The sequence below is a fragment of the Battus philenor genome, unplaced genomic scaffold (genome assembly GCF_028537555.1).
Source record: "Battus philenor isolate CCGP_79_NKW_IND1 unplaced genomic scaffold, ilBatPhil1.0.hap1 SCAF_1, whole genome shotgun sequence".
NCBI classification, from domain to species: domain Eukaryota; kingdom Metazoa; phylum Arthropoda; class Insecta; order Lepidoptera; family Papilionidae; genus Battus; species Battus philenor.
The window spans coordinates 13247921-13261047 of record NW_027181661.1 but is presented as its reverse complement, the minus strand read 5'-3'; the positions used below and the strand labels follow the sequence as shown (position 1 = coordinate 13261047).

At 35.7% G+C, this 13127-nt stretch overlaps 1 protein-coding gene across 3 annotated transcripts in view; it reads right to left on the bottom strand.

The window, feature by feature from the left end:
• Nucleotides 1-3137: 3137 nt before the first annotated feature.
• Nucleotides 3138-13127, bottom strand: part of Sh (Potassium voltage-gated channel protein Shaker) — a 126785-nt gene continuing 116795 nt past the window's right edge. For 2 of the 3 annotated variants that reach the window (XM_068762910.1, XM_068762826.1), the window contains exons 3-8: nucleotides 10707-10810; nucleotides 9694-9855; nucleotides 8974-9617; nucleotides 8318-8447; nucleotides 6523-6728; nucleotides 5677-6189 (exon numbers count right to left, since the gene is read on the bottom strand). In XM_068762910.1, coding sequence (XP_068619011.1) covers nucleotides 6146-6189; nucleotides 6523-6728; nucleotides 8318-8447; nucleotides 8974-9617; nucleotides 9694-9855; nucleotides 10707-10810 — 1290 coding nt within the window. In that variant the 3' untranslated portion in view covers nucleotides 5677-6145. Of the gene's footprint in view, nucleotides 3366-4224; nucleotides 4434-5676; nucleotides 6190-6522; nucleotides 6729-8317; nucleotides 8448-8973; nucleotides 9618-9693; nucleotides 9856-10706; nucleotides 10811-13127 lie in introns of those variants that run through there. The other variant, XM_068762990.1, reaches the window with a different exon arrangement.

Sequence of the window (13127 nt, the reverse complement as noted above, 5' to 3'; positions counted from 1 at the left end):
AAAAATTGATGGATCAGATATTAACACTAATCGACAACAATTATAAAATAAGGGTGTGGATTGGGAGTATCACACGGAGTAGGGATGCAAGCCATGCTTTGCTTCGACCTACCACATTAACGCGGACAGTACAAATATCGGTTCAGACAATTACTTATCAATTACTGTTTGGAGTCCGACAGAACGTTTTATTATTAAATAACAAACTAAATCCCTTAAGGTCCAGACTCGGCTAACATTATCCTATTGGCTATTTAGTGAAGGATGTTATATGCGATTTGGTAATTCCTTAACTTATTAAATATAATAAATTCAATACGATCATTTTCACATAGGACGAATCAATCAAGTGATAAACAGAATTATTTTAACTTTATCCTGTATAAAAAGATTGATTTTACCACAGTAAATGTAATAAGAAATTATTGTAGCATAGAAAAAATATAAAATTTGTATACGAAACTTATCAATATTTATTTATGTATAGTTCTGTCGGACTAAAGTGATACGCAAGCAAAGACGTAACTCTAAGAGCCAGTGGTTCACTAAAACATTAACTGACGTAGAATCATGCGAGTTTCCGGGTGCATGCCATTACATCCAGATAGACACAAATTCCACGAAATACTTTACTTGAAACCAATGACTAATTAAACGGTTCACAATGTGTAGTAGGTCGTAATCACAATTCGAACCTAGGTAATTTTTTTTAAAACTTTGTGTAAGAATTTAAAAATGAATTAGAGTGAAAATTGTTATTGTTAAGTCAAATTTAATAACTACATCCAAATCGAGTAAGTGTATGAAAATTAATAGAAAGTAAAGCGCTTTTTTGTATGCTTATTATGACCATTAAGTATTAGCATTGCACACAACGGTTAAAGGTTCAACGACCACATTACATTTGGAAGAAGAATCACATCGATAACGAGTTACATAAAACAAAACACCTTAACTCCCGACGACTGTAATCATAAATAACTTTTCAGATTTTGATTTCTGAAATTTATATGTAACAAATTTACTACAATAAAATTGTAACTTGCAATAATATAAAAGCAAGTCACATTTCGTCGGGAGTTTCGAAATACAATCATTTAATGAAAACGTCGATTTAGGCTTAGCCGAAACACCATTTTTTTAATTGCTTATTTATGGAAGCAAATCTATTAATTATCTAAATATCAGACACCTATAATGCCAAACAGACGTTTTCATGGCAGAAGTTTGAAAGATTTTACTTGAAGAAGAAATCAATACACATTAATTCAATAAATAATTAGACAACATTTTTCAGGATTATTAGAGATTCCGTTGGCCGTACCGTTTTGAAGTGCCAATGGATAGTTTTGCTAATGCGCTTATATGTATAAGCTATCATTAGTCGTAATTAATTTTGAAGGTAAGGCGGGCGGATCTCAAGGCTAAAGTCTCACAAAAATCTCAATATATAATTATGTCGTATAGATTAGTGTGAAACAGTAGCATGGGGGGACATGCACTTTTATTAATTTTTTTAACTTACTCATCTACTGTCCTTTAATGATGAACTTGAACAGTTACTGAATAAATGAAAAAATGCATTAATATCGATAAAATGTTATGAATAAATAAATTATGTTTCATATTAAATACTTTTCCTATTAGGATTATAATTTTTATAACTCAATACTTCATATCCTACTTGATTTTGTTTTAATGTTTCATATATATATATAGATATATATTTTTTCAAACACCATTCGTTAAGTCCTATATCTGATAAATTGAATAAAGATTATTTTCATACTTATTATATCTGAAATCCCTTTATCTCCTTCATTAAGTGTGTGATTTGTAAATGGTTATAAATAATAGAATTTTTTACGAATACTTATTGTATGGTTGACGCTGATTCAAGTTACAAGTGGGATTGATTGTATTCCCTTATTACGTTTCGCAAGCAGGCGAGTTCGTTATGTCTCGCGGTATTTTTTTAATGTATGTATGTAAATTAGGTTCAAGGCGCAGCCACCAAAGACGCGATGCTTCCACATCGATTTGGGTGCCCTCGAGCGTGCACGTGAGGGGCGGGCTTTCATGACGTCACAGGAGGGGTGCTATGCCGCAGCGGCTATCGATCCCAGCGCTTCCCGCATTCATTCAAGTTGCCGATCGAAGCCCGTTCTGTTGCGACGTGTCAATGGTTTACTAAGTGTCACCATTCACGGCTGCTTCGTATGTTGTAGTGACTTCTATGTTAGGGCGAGGTAAGCTGGTTATCAGGGTCGTTCTCAAAATTGAACTCACTCTGTGACCTAATGTTCAACTTCTTTAAAATTAATTAGTCTAAACGTATGGCTTTTAAGTTTTAGGTGTTAAGTTGACAAATCAATGGGTTTATATTCAGTATATAATAATAACATTGTCTTTTGGAGAGATTAATCTCTATAAAGTTTAAGCTTTACCAAATATTTTATGGACATTTTAAAATTTTGTACAAAAACTATCACGGGTTGATACCTAAGTGTTTAGTCAATACACAGGGAAGTCGTTGACTGCTGTGTTGTCACGAGATTCCCAAGAGAAAACTTAAAAAATTACAAAAAACTACATTGATGAAAATATTTTTGCGCTTGAAGAGCTATCGGGACAAAATATGAAATGGTATAGGGTATTCACATTCAAATAAGCTATCTGACAATTGAATATTAAACCTCTTTATTACTTACTAACTACAATATGTACTTTTATGAAGGTATACATTGCAATGAGTTAGAAGAATAAAACAAGCTTCTAACGTAAGAACTGGTTTAATACATGATTTAATTTCTTGATAAAAGTTTGTATGCCATTAGATAAATACTATTTGGGGAATTCTTGCAAGATAATGTTTATGGGTGCAGTTCGATTTTGCACTGTAAATAATGTTTCAAATGTTTCGGTCGCATTGCAAATTTTGTATTACAATTGAAAATTTTTAATATTTACAATTAAAAAACTCTCTCTGATGTCAATGTAATTTTAAATGTTTCTTTATTTGAACGGCAATATCTTGTCTACATATAGTACATATATAGGCTTCATCGTATATTTTCTATACGAATATATTTGCAGGAATAATATGTAAGTATTGTAAGTATTGGCTTACCCATAGGTCAGACGTCTGTCTCTATGGCTTCGGCTGCATTCATGTGCAGGTTGTTGACGCGAACAGTGCAAGCGGTGCGACGGCGAGGGGCCTCACGCAGTTCACGACCCTCTGGTAGTTCGCTGATGGTCTCGCGGGGACGAGCGCCTGAAGCACCTTCCTGCGCCTGCGCCTGCTGCCGAGCAAGACGCAGCGCCTGCGCCTGCTGTTGCTTTTGCACTTCCTGTTGCTGACGCTACATACACATACAATGCTTGATATTGCTTAAAATTTATGCCAATGTATTGATTATCTATACAGACGACCGCCGATTTATTTGCATTTACTGATTAGAGTAATGTCTGATCTATGAGAACACGACATGTCGGGATCGGGGTTATGACTCTGGTCGACCAGCAGATCAAATACCAGAAATGAAGCTGGAAAGGCCACACACTCGAAAGGGGTCCCTGTCATTTACCGAGACAAGTCCTGGCCATATCATCAAGGAAAGTCGAAAACGTGGTCCTCAACAGTCCTGGCGGTGGACAATAATCGCAGAGACGTAAGAAATAAGGAAGATGTGGAAGGAGTTAAAACGCGAGGCTTAAGACTGACAGAAATGGCCATTGATAGACTGGGTAGACCAATGACATAATCAAAGTTGCGGCAAATCACTGGATGCGGACGATGTCATCATTCGTGGATATATTTGTGGGAGGCTTATGCCTTGCCGTGGGTGTCTATCGGCAGGCATGATGGTGATAGATAAGCGGAGCACGTACATTCAAGTAATGCATCATTAAGCTCTAGAAATCTTTAACAGGTCGCATTCTTTACAAATATGAACAAGGCAATAACTCGGACAAAATAAATTTAGCGGCCATTGGGATTGCTTTTATTCCAATTTTATCACAATTAATCTTACACGTACCAACCGAAAGAAATATTACTTCTGATATATTTAAATGAATACATTAATGATTAACGATTATTCAGCAGATGTACAGAGAAACTGCGTTTATAATGCGTGTATAAAAAGTCAGAGTTTTTTTAATAGTTGATATTATTAATAATGATAAAGATTTCAAGATTTTAAGCATTTCAAGCTTTACCTGGTTGAGACGAAGTGCGTCCTGGTGTTCGAGCGCAGCGATATCATCCATTGGGGTTGCTTCTTGTTCAAGCAATAAACGCTCCTCCTCTCGTAGCCGGCGCAAGTTCTGCTCTAAGTGGGAATCGGTCACGAGGGCGTTCTCATCTAACTCCATCATATCAGAGGAGGAATCATCGCTCACTGAGGACTTCTTAATGGGCCCTGAAACTGCAGTTACCCATCCTGTGTAGCACTCGTCGGCATGCGAATGAAGTGCAATTAGCAATGTGAAAGCGAACCGTGTACACCGTAATTTTTTCATAGTGATATAAATATTCGAATTATATTACTGTGAGTTTAGACGTAAATCTTTTATGCATTTAGTGAGCGTAAACAAAAACCCAATTAATAAAATTTTTCAAAACCGAATTAAATGTCGTTATCTATTTCCAAAAGTTTGTTAATATTGTAGATCGCGTGGCGTTACTTTCGCTTTCGCACTGAACACTTAAAATGCCTTTGCCTACAACTTGCAGTGAGTGTTTCTTAATTTGAAATATAATGCATGCTAGGCTTACAACAATTAAGACAAATAAAAATTAAATATTGAAATAAAAAATAAACAAAGCGACTTACTTCCAGACATCCAGGTGCTATAGTTACGGATAAACGCTAAAATAAACGAAAAAGTTGTGCGGAAATAATTAAAAAAGATGACGTTTTCGGCTTAAAAGAAAAGATCCGATGACCCAATGGCAGTTTTTTAAACAATGAACCATATTTTTTGCTGTCAAATTTGAAGGTTAAAAACCGCTGACAATCGTCAAATAATCGGTACGGTTGTTTCTAAGTCACCTAACCGACCGAATGACATATTAAATGTTAGTTATAATGCATTATATTTTTTTCTATCTCTAATTAACTTATTAATCTTGTTATATTTATGTTAATATTATTAAATAATATCATAAAATTAATTAATGTTATATAATAACTTTAAAGAATTAATAATTAATACAAAATGGATAAAGCCAATCACGAGATCTGAATGAATGAATCCCATACGAATAACGATACTCACTTGCTGTATTTAAAATTTATGATTTATGTTAAGTTGTTACGAATTTGTTTTAATGTTAAGACTTTAAGTGTTATATTATACAGGATTTAACTGTCTAGTAACTGTGTTTACTATCATAAGTATATGTTACTGCGTGAAGTATTCAATTAATGTTTATACTTCCGATCAGTTTATTTATCCTTCAAACAATATTCATGGAATGTTTTAAATATTAATTAATTAGAATCATGTATTGATACTTATTTTCGAAAGATCCGATGATGACCAAATGCCAGTATTTTTTAAAATATACATATATATATATATATATATATATATATTTTTATAAAATATATATAAAAATATAAGAGTTATTTAAATAAATAAATAGCGCTTCAATTTTTTCTGTAAGTTTAAATTGTAAATCAGAGAACAGGATTTTATTTTTAATTGAAAAAATCACGATTTGAGGAATGCTGCTTTAAGTTGATCTTTTATTTTTACCAAGAAAATAAAAGTCAAACCAGAAGCAAATAGTGACGATGTTCAAGTAAACAGATGTATACAAAATAAAACCAAAGATAACACACTCGGAAACTGTCAGGTAAAGCGACACTCAAACCTAACTATACACTCTGCGCAAAATATTCAGCTAATCAATATAAAAAATACCCGATTAAGTAAACAAATACTACCATAGTCCTTCAAATATAACTTAACAGAAGTAAATTAACAATTTTAGCGCATTTTTACATCACTTAATCTACTATTTACATCAACACTGCACTATTTCGCTTCTTAAACGATAATATCACAATAATCGTCTCTGTCGATTAGTTAAGTCCGCAATACTAAGTAACGGGACAACACTATCATACAGTCAATGATCACAGCAAACTTCGTCCTTGTCATCGTCCTTCCCACCTGAAATTACCGAAAAGAACATAAAAGAAACAAATAAAAAAGCGCAACATGCAAAATTAACCTTGTGAAACGCAGTGACATGCTGAGTATGCTTTGATAATTTATAATTTTTTTTTGAATTTACACACTCACTACTCGCACGTAAAATAATTTAAAAATACCCAATATTTAGTGGCTAAATAATACGAAATCGTATACAAGTAAAATTGATAAATTACTGGAAAAACAAAATACAAGCACATTTATGAACATACAAATCTCTCACAAATCTCCTTTTAATTTTAAAAAATATCGACTTTTAATAAGTCATGATACTTAGGTCTAACTACGTACTCAAGTAGGGCTCTCCCATAGTGCCAGGTAAGTAGGGGCAGCTGGTGACGTGGTTGAAGTTTTGTGATTGCATTTCCTCTTGATCGGTCTCTCGGTGGTAGAAGTAGTTGAAGTTTGACACGATGACAGGTACAGGGAGGGCAATGGTGAGGACGCCAGCAATCGCACACAGAGATCCCACGATCTTGCCCCATACTCCAACAGGCCTGTAGTGAAGAAACCGATTACTTGTTTGAAGTTTTACCCTTGGTGCTATTTTCTACTTATACGGCATGACTTGGGGGAGTTATCTACAAATATAACCGTACTACATTTTAATAAACCTACACACCATGAGCATGCGTTATTTCATTACTTACCGCTATTCATTCATTGTTTGAAAGTAATTAATGTTGTGTACCTTACAGAATAATAACAATAATTGTATGTGTAAAAAAGAATAATTATACCAATCGCAGTGCTAAATCTTTATCGCGAGCATGACAATTCCATACGTCACCTCTCATTCACGCCAGCATGTTGCGGATAACCCGCAACCCGTACTTATCGCAAAGCAACCAAGTACATCTATCGCCAGCAATCACGTCCAGAGTAGAAAAGTAAAAGTCCAATATATCGGAGACTAATTCTTATAAGATCTCTTAAAACCATCAGATTTTACTATACGGAACTTACCACTTTGCTACAATATACCTAGAAATTATGAAATGAAGACCACTACAAGTACTTTGTCAATAAATAACTGATTGTAATTCAAATCATAGAATAGTATAAATATAAATAATAGTACTATTTTCGTCCATATAATCTAAAATAAACATGCACCATGTCATCTCCAACATTGTCATTCACATGAAACAATTTCTCTATCGAAAATGGTGTGAAAGCATGTGATTAAAATGCATCGACAAAAAAGCAGTGAAAAATTCGAACATCAATTTTACATAGTAGCACGGTCATGTAAAATTTACTGTAAACCGTGTATTTGGCTGGGGGATTCACAGAGCATTCCAAAACAAATAGATACAGATAGTTGGTGTGATGTGATAAGAGTGTATTTTACAAAAAGTATATGCAAGCAAACAAGTTAAAGAATTAATATTAGAAATGATGATTGGAGCACATATGGTCACCATTTTCGACGAGCTACCATTTTAACATTCACAACAACTAGACAAGGGTAGTACACATATATTGCAGCAGAAGCATCACAGAGGAGTACATACACAAGAGGAGAACTGCTTTGAAGTACATCGACAGACCACTTCAACTCGATTCCTGGTATTAACTCTGTACGCATCTGACATTTTAGGCCTCAATCTAAGTTGAAGTGTACAATAACATTTAAAGCTATTCATATCGGTGCAAATACGCTTTGGAAGGGGCGATTGTCACACAGACGGGTGAAATTTTATGATAATCAACATAGTAGAATCAATCTAGTAATAACCGAACATTTATTGAATGAAATTTCACAACACTGCTTCCATGTAAAATTGAAAGTGTTCCGGGCGGGGATGACGAAACAAGACAAAAATTTGAAATAAAACAATAAACAAGACAATAAAGAACGTTTGTAAACGTGCAACAATTAAATTCTGAAAAGAGTGTAAATGATATTTAATCAATTAAGTTCTAAGCGAACCGACGATAAAATTAAAGTGAAGCAAATGGAATTACATGGGATGGCGAAAGAAAATAACAACCGTGTTAGAATGCTGATTTAAGTTTGAAGGATAAAATGAAATGACGAGAAGGCACTGATGAAATTTAGGGTGAAGTCGCTGAATCATACGTCATGTCTCCGTATCCTACGGTCGTCATTGTCACGACCGCCCACCAAAACGCATCTGGTATGGATTTGAAGAAGCTGTTCTCGCTTCCGGCTTCAGCGAAGTACACCGCGGAGGAAAACAGCACCACACCTTTAAGAACAAGCACACCAACGGAGAATACAGTGGGAGTTGCGATGGAGGGGAGCGTTTGCAAACGGGCGCGGGGCTGGACGCGCGCGGGTTACCTCATGTCTCCATAGCCGACGGTGGTCATCGTTATAACTGCCCACCAGAAAGCATCGGGGATTGAGGAAAAGTTTGTGTCAAGGCAGTCTTTATCAGCGAAAAATACCGCACTGGAGAACACGACCACCCCTGTGAACACAAAGCACGATGCGCGTAATTTACCGCCCGCGTCGCCCCGCGGCCGCCTCCGGCGTCGCTCCTCGTTGTCCTTTGTCTTTTTCCACGCTCTACTTCCTATTATCCTAACTATTAATTAAATATTTAAACTCGACAGCTAGTTGTCATTAATCCTGCCACATTTCTATAAAATCTAAAAGGGTGTGAAAATACAAATTATGGTTAATGTAAGTGACTCAGACAAGTTTTCGAAGAGAATTATTTTTAATTGCTTTAGCTTTAAGAATTAGTTTAAAAAGGTTTTAGAACTTACCGATAAACAAAAAGAATATAAGAAGTCCAAGCTCGCGCATAGATGCCTTGAGTGTTCTTCCAAGAATCTGCAGACCCTTGGAGTGGCGTGACAACTTAAAGATCCTGAAGACTCGCACCAGGCGAATCACACGGAGAATCGCGAGGCTCATTGCTTGATTGGTGGATTTATCTTGTGGGGAGACAGGCGCTCTTGGTAAATTCAGTGTGTCCTCTTCTTCAGCAACGACCGTAGCCAAGGTGATGAAATAAGGAATAATGGCGATTATGTCTATAATGTTCATAACGTCTCTGAAGAAATTAAATTTATTTGGACATGCCAAAAACCTCACTATCAATTCGAATGTAAACCAGATTATACACAACGTTTCGATTAAGAAAAACGGGTCCGTGATGTCAGGGACCTCGTCTTCCTCGATCTTTGTGCCGTTAGTGGTAGTGTTGAAAACTTTATAGTGCTTGAATTCCGGAAGAGTCTCCAGGCAGAAGATGACGATGGACAGGAGGATTACGAACACGGAAATGATGGCAACAACCCGAGCCGCCTGGGAGCTTTCTGGGTATTCGAAAAGCAGCCAGATTTTGCGCTGGCGCTCGTTGGCGGGCAGGGGTTTCTCCTCCTCCTTTATGAAGCCCTCATCCTCACTGAAAGGAAATTTAAATAATATGTATTATACTATCGGAGAGTAAAGTAGATATTTGTATTATATATTATTCGTACCGGAATTTGTTTGTGGCTTGTTCGCCTAGTTCGTAAAATTTAATTTCTTCAGAGAACACGTCCAGTGGTACGTTAACGGGGCGACGAAGTCGGCCCCCACTTTGGTAGTAATACAGGATGGCGTCGAAAGAAGGGCGGTTTCTATCGAAAAAATATTCGTTCCTGGAACAAAGACACTTTTTTCTCAGAGCAAATATTATTACTTTTTTATTTCGTAGAATATAAAAAAATTAAAGAATTGTTGTCGTTATTTTTTTCATTGCATAGAAAATAGATCAACTGAATGATGAATGATGAATAGCAGCAAATTAAAATATTATGTAATTAAACATATTAATTAAATTACAGCTACTTACACTATACAGTTTTCGGCTGTTTTTAACTGCGCTGGTATAAAATTTAAATAACTAACAAGAACCCGAAAGTGGTTTAGACAACTAGATATACTTCAACAAACCGTCGACCTCGGTAAGTCCAACTTCAAGAAAGAGACTACTCGCCGTATCAAACTCGGATGGGCAGCGATCAGGAAGCTCGGAAACCTCTTCTCATCCAAAATACTGCAACGTTTGAAGACGAAGATCTTTAACCGATGTGTGTTGCCGGTGATGGCATACGTATCCGAGACGCGGTCACTTACGGCTCATAACAAGGCTCAAGTTTAGCCAGAGAGCAATGGAGACGACTATGCTCAGAACTCGCTGCGGAATCAAATCAGAAATGAAATTCATAAACAACCAAGATCACCGACAAGTGGTAGTGGGCGGGGCACATCGCTCGTACAACCGATGGCCATTGGCGCCGAAAGGTTCTTGAGTGGCGACCACGAGCTGTTAGACGCGGCGTGGGTAGATCCCTTGCTAGGTGAACTGACGACATAACAATCAGTCAATTAACCGTCGCGGGAAGTCACTGGATGCACGTAGCCAAAGACCGGTCATCGTGGCGATCTTTAGCGGAGCGGATAGGCCGCTGAGGGCCTCCATCGGCTAAAAAGAAGAACAAGAACTCACCTTAATGGATCGAAGTACCGTATTCGGCGTGTTGGGTCCCCCAGCAGTGTTTCCGGGAACTGATTTAAAGTTCTTAGTTGTGTTTCGAACTTCAAGCCGCTTACCTAAACATTAAAATATTTTTACAGATCAAGTGACTATTATATAACAATTTAATGTAGTAATTTTAAAATTTACTGGCTCAGTATTGAATGTTCGATTTGATAATGGTAAACTGTATAGAATTCTTCGCTGAAAGGTTCTTGAGAGGCGACCATGGGCCGGTGGAGGCGGCGCGTAGATCTATCACTAGGTGGACTGACGACATAAGCGACGGGAGTCGCTGGATGCGCGCAGCGCACGACCGATCATTGTGGCGATCTTAAGGGAAGGCTTTTGCCTTGCAGTGGGTGGCTCTTATTAATAATTTAGTGAATGCTATTTAAGACAACATATAAATCCACGTTGGTATCTTATGTACTCTGTTTTCAAAAAGTAAGTTGAAATTGTCATTTAAAATTTCCGAGAAAGCAGGTAATTCTTTTTCTATGGTGGTAGGACTGTCTATAACATTTGCCAAGCGTCTATTTGTCAAAAGTTAGAATATCATTTGGCTCAGGCAAAACCATTTATTGTCTCAAACACGTTAAGTCTCGATTAGAGCCAAAATCGCTAATTTTTTTTTTTGGAAAAAAAGCGTTAAAAACTAACTCGACTCATATCATTTTGCAGCCGTAAAACCTATTGACCTGATTTGGCTCAGAGCGACTTCTGGCTATTTAGAAAACTCAAAAGGCCATCGCGGGAATGTCATTTTGACACGATTGAGGAGATAAAAACCGAACCGAAGAAGGTCTTGATGGTTATACCAAAAAAAAAAAAAAACACTCAGACTGTTCCAAAAATTGGAAAAAGCGTTGGCAAAAGTGCGTATTATTGGGCTGGGATTACTTTGATGGAGGTGAAATTGATTTGAAAGAACTAGTAAGGAAAATACATTTTATAAACAAATTCATCTTACTTTTTGATCACAGACACATCACTTAAATCAGATAGTATTCATAGTCATTTAAGGTTTGTTTTATTTATTAGTTTTTCAGATCAAAAGCACATTTAGTTATATTAAAGGGTATATGAAAGGATAATAATTGGTAAAGGAACAACGCGTATTACTAGTTCTAAATGTTTCTCTTTTGTATCGATATATAATATTTTAATAATATTTCTCTAGATATACAAGTTACTAGAATATTTCGTCTATTACATCTATTTAGTCAACGATTTTTTGAAAATAATAAAATAAAATATTGAATAAAATAATTGAATCAATTTCAAATGCCCTATTATTAATTGTATAATATTTTAAGTATTAACTTTACATTATTCGTAATCTAGATCTAATACGAAAGGTTTCACTAAAAGTTTATAAAATACTAAAAATGAAACAGATATCAATTAATAAAATATTTTTTAATTTTTAAAATGGTCGTCTTGATAATCCATGCTTTTTGTAATTTTCCTATAGTTCCTCTTTCCTAGTCTTTTTCACACTTGCCACCGCTTTTTCGACATTTTGAAGCTTTCACAAACTCCTATGATTACAGCCTTCAAATTATATTTTATCTACGAGTGTTCCTATCGCGCCCCGTTACACTAATGTACATTATAATTTTATATCAAATATAATTCACTAATCTTTGTCTAGATAAAGTTATATCTTTAGAAAATAAATAACATGCATAATTTTCTATTGTAGTACTACAATCTAGTACTGTAGTAGTACTCTAGTACTTGGGTTGGCAGAAACAGCAGTAGCTTAGCAGTAGCGCTAAACAATTGCTTCAAATAGGCTGTGATTGTTTGTTTTTATGTGAGGATTCCTCCTGTTTCATAGTGTCACCTTATTACTTTTTACGGCAATTATCAAACAAATCCCCTATATTTTGTAGTCTAACCCGCTTTTCAACCAAGTCAAAATATGAATAGTGTGTTTTTGAAAATTCCTGCTCGACTTTGTCATGCAGTTTTAACACTTTTAATAGCTTCTTCTCGTTATCATTTCTCTCAATATGTAGTTAGGCACTTAAAATTTGCTTATCTTCATCTTTTACATGGTCTATTATAAGTAAGAAAAACACTAATATAGAGCTACTTCCGCTATGTAGCAGTAGTTGTGCAATAAAGTGCACCGCCCGCCAGTCCGCTGATAAATGCGCATGCGACAAACAATGCGAATTACACAACTACCAACGTTAAATCACTCAACACGTGTTTAGGATGGACTTCCGCAAAGTAACGCCTGAATCCATTAGTCTATTATAATTCTGATACCTTCTGGCAAGATCAACCTGTGCTTCTCATCGTTATCAATTGAATTACTTCAATAATATTTCTAAGCCAAAAATATATAGCAATCTTAATTTGTCATAAAGGTATAAAAAT